The sequence below is a fragment of the Hippichthys cyanospilos genome, chromosome 7 (assembly GCF_059441005.1).
Source record: "Hippichthys cyanospilos isolate Australia breed blue-spotted pipefish chromosome 7, RoL_Hcya_1.0, whole genome shotgun sequence".
Taxonomy (NCBI): Eukaryota; Metazoa; Chordata; class Actinopteri; order Syngnathiformes; family Syngnathidae; genus Hippichthys; species Hippichthys cyanospilos.
This window is the reverse complement of record NC_142375.1, coordinates 15,452,680-15,459,155: the sequence shown is the minus strand read 5'-3', so window position 1 is coordinate 15,459,155 and position 6,476 is coordinate 15,452,680. Positions and strand designations below refer to the sequence as shown.

Sequence of the window (6,476 nt, the reverse complement as noted above, 5' to 3'; positions counted from 1 at the left end):
ACACGTATGTCGTAAAAAAATAGGAGTACCAAGTTAAGTCAAATACAAGGTATAAACAACACATAAGTAGCAGAGCACTTGTATGAACCGTAAGTGGTTATGTAGATACCTACATTAATGTGCAACTGTGCACGGTGAATAAATATAAAGGGCATGTGTGCATGGTGGGTTAGGTACCACTATGCCGACTAATAGCTACAATGCCAAAAACAACATTTGGAAAATATTTAAACCGTCCTTGTTGATTCCGGAAGTTTTTCGTCTGAAACCAAAAGTTTTGTTTGGGTCTTTGAAACAAATATGTTGTTTAATTCTTCTTTGGCACTAATCCAATTCCATTGGGGGACACACCGAACTGGTTGCCAGCCAATTGAAGGGCACAGAGACGAAACCATTCATGCATTACACCTCAGGACAATTTAGTATGTAGTCTCAAACAGAAAAAAACAAGCGCACCAAAGTGCCTAAAAAAAGATGCCAATCATTTTATTGCAATTAAACTTTACATAGCAATTAAACTTTACATAGCAAAATCAAAGCCTTTTCCTTGCCATCATCTGCCCCTCGAAGCCACAAACATTTTTCTTAATCTTGTTTCATTTGTAACTAGCAAGCAAACCAAAAACTTGGCTGCAGACGACATTCAAAAGGCCATTTAAATTACGTTCTCAAATTTCTCCTTAAATAACGGGAGCGAAACACAGCGGCATTGTGTCCGAGCCGTGCGCCCCATGTAATATAATGAACAATTGCAAGACCTACGATTATGTACAAATACATAAAAAATGTTGATGTGCATGAATACTGTACATCATTTGAATGCGATTGGAATTCGTAGTGGGTTTTTACACTGACAAACACTTTGTTCATCACTTAAAATACTATTGCTTGCCCGTTTGTCTACAGGACAAAGCTTGAAGATCAGCACCATGGACATGGTGGTCGTTCTAATCTGCAATGACACCAGTTGCTTCAGCATTTAACAAACATAAAATACTAAACACAAGAACCCCTTCCAACTTGATGGAGAATGACCTGATGTTCCTGTCATGCTAGATTTGTCTTTGAATAAAACTTTTGAACCTAATATTTAAGTGGGAGGAGAGTGCAGGGCTTAAAGAAAGAAAAAGAGACAACCGTTTTGATTCACTGTTTACTGCTATTGAAACAAGTGGGCAACAGACATGCGTGGTCAAACAAGCTGGCTAATATCGAGTTCTCTTTAAAACCACAACTGTCAGATTCTATAACATAGGTTTTATATTCTGTATATATATTGCCTTCTGTATATGTACATAGGTGAACATAGAGTACGTACAACATTGAGATGTCAACATTTTGTAATCGTAATGTACTGGACTTGTCTCGACAAGGGAGGCGCTTTTCTTAAGGGGATGCATAGATTGAACACAATATGCACAAGCAGGCAAAAACACGGACACTTCAAAACACATTGACTGGATTTTTTTTTTTTTTGGTCCCTAAAATGAAATAAGTCTGAGGAAATTTTATGAATGGATAACAAATCTGTTGTGATGAGATATATAAAAAGGTGTCTAAAGTCATCAGTCAAGTCTTACAAGAGCTTGGGGGGGTTACAGCACGATATGATGCGACCGTAGCATCTGCTGGCTTTGTGGATGTGCACTTGATTGGTCGGACACATCTTGGGGGGGAAAAAAAAAAATGCAGTGAGAAAACAGTGATTTCATGATCCAAGTCAAGGCCTATAAAAGAAGAATACTGAAGGACGGTTTGAAAAAACTGGCTGTATCTTTCCACTATGAAAAATGCGTGTGGTAAACGGTTATAAACAGAAGGAGAATATGCCACTTTATTTTCCAAATACAGATGTGGGTCATCAGCTGTCGGTTGTGTTTGCAATAATGGTGATACCCAACGGCATGGCGCGCCATCTAGCGGACAAGCGGGGACTGCTTGAGGGATATGAGGACGGAGCGCATGCGGGACACGTCTTTGGCCTGCTTGCTGGACTTTGGGTTGAAGTCGCACAGGCGAGCCACTCGCTCCCATTCTGTGCCGGGGTTGTTCTCATCCATGTCTGAAATCATGGCCTCCTCGGCCGCCCTGTGCCCGAGAAGTGGAAAGGGTGGGGGGGATGGAAACTCATCAAAGGCGGAAGTGCTGATGTACAGATTACGACAAAATATTCAAGGTTTTGAGATAGTCCTCTGCTGATAACCATGTAGCTCAAATTGTATTAGGAAACCTGTTAGGAATCCAGTATTTACTTGTGACTAAGCCGCTACTAGCGCACTCGAGTGCTCCATATAGGCTGGCTTGTCCCTTTGATATCTTGACACAGTTGCAGTTCCTACTGATCACATTAACAAACCATCCTGACTCAAATGTTTATTGCTGATTTAGTGTTAGGTTTGTTGCTGTTACGTCTGCTTATTAAAAAAAACAAAACAAAACTGCTTTAATGTCTTTGATGCAAGCGTTATATAATGCATCATAACTATTTCTGCGATAGCATGTGAATACACATTGTAATATGACGCCAAGCCGAGGGGTCAAATACTTTTGCAAGAGGTTATTACGACTCTAGTAGCTTACCGACCAATCAAAACTATGATTGAGTATATACTGTTTCATGTTATTGCTGCAAAAGCTTAATTTGTAACTTAATTTGTGACTTTTTATAGCTACTGGAGTCACTTGGATCTGATTCAATTTCAGTCAGTCTGAGCCAATGACCTATTTACCTACTGAGTCAGGTAAACGTAACCCGGGTATTAACTGGTTCAGCAGAGGCGACCCCAGAAAAATGCAAACAGAGAAGACAGAACAGAACTTTGATGACCCCAATACTTTCTTTACATTACAGCACAGTTACCTGGATCTGTAACTGGGAACACAGAAAGAAACAAAAAGATAACCAACAAGAAAAAGTGGCACTTTTTGTGTTTCAAGCTATTCTGTGGCTGCATCGTTCTATTCATTTATTTATTTATTTTTAAGACATTGCAGGAGCTATTTCTGGAGAGGACCCTCCCTTGATTGAAACAAAACATAATTTCCATGTTTTATTTGTTGGCCCTTTGCCATGAAGGATGCTAGAGCGGAGGTATTTGAATCAGGTGCTCACAATTAGTAGGATTTGATGTGAATCTTACGGTAATTCTAAAATCAACTCAGGTCTTCTCAAACTGTAAGAACTGTAGCAGTTTTTGAAAATGATGTCATAGATGTAGATAGAACCTTAAGTGTGACCCAACCTAGCTACAAATACTCAAGGGATGTCCCAATCACACCTTTTTGTTTTGTACATCTGTCCTTGGCTTTAAATATTTGAATATGCAGACCCAAACCAATACTTCAGCGATACATTATAATCATAATAACAATAAAAAAAGGGGGTGGCACATTAGTCAAGAATTCTATCTAGAGAACTGTCTACGAGCTACATAAATGTGTTGATTACGTTGTGCATGCTAGTACATTTATTTGAGCTATATGAGCCAATCCACCAAATTCATGCCAATTGCTGTTTTTCGAACACTCCTCAGCTTTATGATAAACATAATTGACCAATAAAATATGTAAAAGCCAATCTCAAACATGTTCTATTTTAGGGAATTGTTTTCTGTACTGAAACTTCATTGGGTTTCGTGTAAGATGGTCTAGTCTGGTGCGTTTTATCCATTATATTTATTGGCGACACAGATGGCCCCAATTGTTGGATTTGCCTAAATGTATAAATATGAACATAAAATGATGGATTCTTCTGCTTGAGCACATTTGACTTATCAAATGGTAACCCATTAACACATTCATATCATAAGTTATACTGCTTGGACATGTCACAATTACGAACCGGTCTGTTACGTACTTCAGTGAGGCCCATATTGACGCCGTGAAAATTAAGCTATTACGACTGTTTTTGATTAGATATTTAAAGCTTTTGATCATTTGTATAGTTTGTGACCTATGAGATTTTGGAAAACACTTTTTTTGCTCAGATTCACTATCAGGTGAAAATCACACAATCGTCCCGGGTTCCGTTCATGTGATCAGATGGGGACATCCCTAATTTTCAAAAGTCTGCCTCCAAAGTCAGCTACTAGCGACAACACAATACACAGGGTAAACAGGGAATGAGGAGCAAACCAAACTGCACTGTCACAATGAACACAATGCACATCAGAAAGAGGGAATACATCCAAACTAAACTGGGTTTCTACTGTCTATGTGGCTAATACACAAAGCTTCATCAACTCCCACCCCAAAAGAACATTTTGGTGTTTTGTTACTTAACTGGTCTAGGCGGTAGCAAGGATGGTTAATGTGTGTGCTTTAAAGGTGCATAGGAAAAGAAAGGAGGGAGAAATAGTTTCACAGGTCAGAATTTAGAAGAGAAAATGGGAGGCGGAAAAATTAAAGACAACCAAAATTATGAGTTCAATGCAGATGTAAATCCAACATGCAAAAAGTTTTTTTTTTTTTTTTATATTTACAAAACCAGTGAGCAGCCTTCACTTTGCTCTGCTTGCTTACTGTATGACTCCCCATTTGTCATTTGTTCACAACACAAATGGTCACTGTAATCTTCATGAAGAAGGGGAGATGTGAGCAAAATCTACACTACGTATGCAAATTATGTGTATCGAACCGGTACACTGCATTGAGGTGTGCGCTATAACTAAAAAACAAATCTGGTTAAACAAAGACCTACTAAATTTCAGTGTGCTGAAAAGAGTCAGTTATTTTGATGATGCACCTAAATGAAAATGTTTGACCAAAACCCACTTGACAAAACAATGAAAGGGGGAGACTTTCTTCACATATCATGTCGCAACAGTCAATAGACGGGCTGTAAAACCAAAAGCAGCGTCCTGCACAGGTCTGTAAATGATTTCTGAAAATACAACTGTATAAAATGACTCTGAATATTATTCTTGTTCAATTTCTTAATGCTTGTTTAAATTACATTTTACAAATTGAACATACATTTTAATGTGCTCCATTTTTGGGGGGGTGGGGTGGTAAATGTTATATTTATATACACAACTTAGGTTTAGTCTTTATTTTGATTTATGAAATTGCAACCATTATGACAGAAACTTGAAGTTACTAGATTCTGTTTTATAAACTAGTGTCAAAATGGACCATTTATTGTAATTAAGTAAAATATCTATGTAATTTCACTTCCATCATTCTTCTTGATATATACGTCAGCTTTTATAGATTGATAAAACGCTCCATTGTTTAGACATTTGCAGTTATTAAAGTTTAATGCATCGACTGACCTTTTTTTTCTTGAGTTTAAAATGTCCAACGGGGTTTGAATGCGCTGCGAGAACCAAATACGTAGTGGCTAGTGAGAATGCAGATTTGAGCCATTATCATACAATGAGAGCATAACTAACTAGCAGTTTCTTAGCATCCTTAATCAGCGACTGAATGTGTGGTTTTTTTTTTTTAAAATAGCTGTATGTTGACGTTGGTAGAAACGTGTTGGCAGTTGGAACATAGTCGCGAAGACTCAAGCTCTGACTCAAGCTCTGACTCAAGCTCTGACTCAAGCTCTGACTCAAGCTCTGACTCAAGCTCTGACTCAAGTTCTGACTCAAGCTCCTCACTTCACCTGCTAAAATGCTTTAACGTTTACAATCTCCTTTCTCTTGTGTGGCGCGCATGTGAATATCAGACACTTGCTGCCTATGGTTTTTGCATCATCACAACATTCTCTTCAGACGTATTGTTTCGTTTTTAATTGTATTTCGGCCACAAACCGAAGGCGCTTCGGGCATCATAGCATCTTTACAATGTGCCTCTATTGTTCAATGTGCACCTATTGTTCAATATGGCACTGTGTTATTACAGCACTCGGCATCTATTTCAGCTTGATGACACGAGAAAGGGGTATCCTCCCTGTTGCAGGCCGTTCTCAGGGTTTCTCATTACCAGATGGGATTTTGAGTTTTTCCGTGCCCTTCGGGGAGCTTGGTCCAGGGGATGTCATTGTGAATTTGGGATGTTCTTTGTGATTCTTTCACTCCTGGAGCCCTTTGATCCTCTTGTTGTGATTAAAAATTTACGGAAGCTGAAAATTTGCAGTGGCCAAAATTTGGTGCAGCTCCCCAATATTTTATTCACTTTTTTTTTTAAAGACGGCAATTACAAATTACTGCCAATTACATATTGCTCAGATCTAGATCAGGTATAAAGGTAATTTTGCACACCGCAATGCAGGCTGAAAAGCTTTGAAGGCATCAGACAGAAAAAGCAAAGGCTGCATAGGTCTAACGACCGTTTGAAGCAGTTGTGTAAACTTCCTGTGAAAACCTTTCCTCCAAGTCTCGCTTCAGAATTAATTAAGCCGGGAATGGTGTTAAGAACAATCCTGATATTGTCAGGCCGAGCAACAATCAACGCATTTCCGCAGTGGCCTGGAAAAGCAGGGACACCAAGAACGGAAGGCCGCAAAAACTATTTGCAGTGAACACTAT

The 6,476-nt window shown here is 38.8% G+C and overlaps 1 protein-coding gene across 3 annotated transcripts in view; it reads right to left on the bottom strand.

Annotated features, from left to right (window-relative positions):
- Positions 1-1,139: 1,139 nt before the first annotated feature.
- The window catches only part of clta (clathrin, light chain A), a 10,730-nt gene continuing 5,393 nt past the window's right edge, over positions 1,140-6,476 (bottom strand). For 2 of the 3 annotated variants that reach the window (XM_088418636.1, XM_088418638.1), the window contains one exon: positions 1,140-2,088. In XM_088418636.1, the coding sequence (XP_088274762.1) occupies positions 1,917-2,088 (172 nt within the window). In that variant the 3' untranslated portion in view covers positions 1,140-1,916. Of the gene's footprint in view, positions 2,089-4,282; positions 4,319-6,476 lie in introns of all 3 variants that reach the window. The other variant, XM_088418635.1, reaches the window with a different exon arrangement.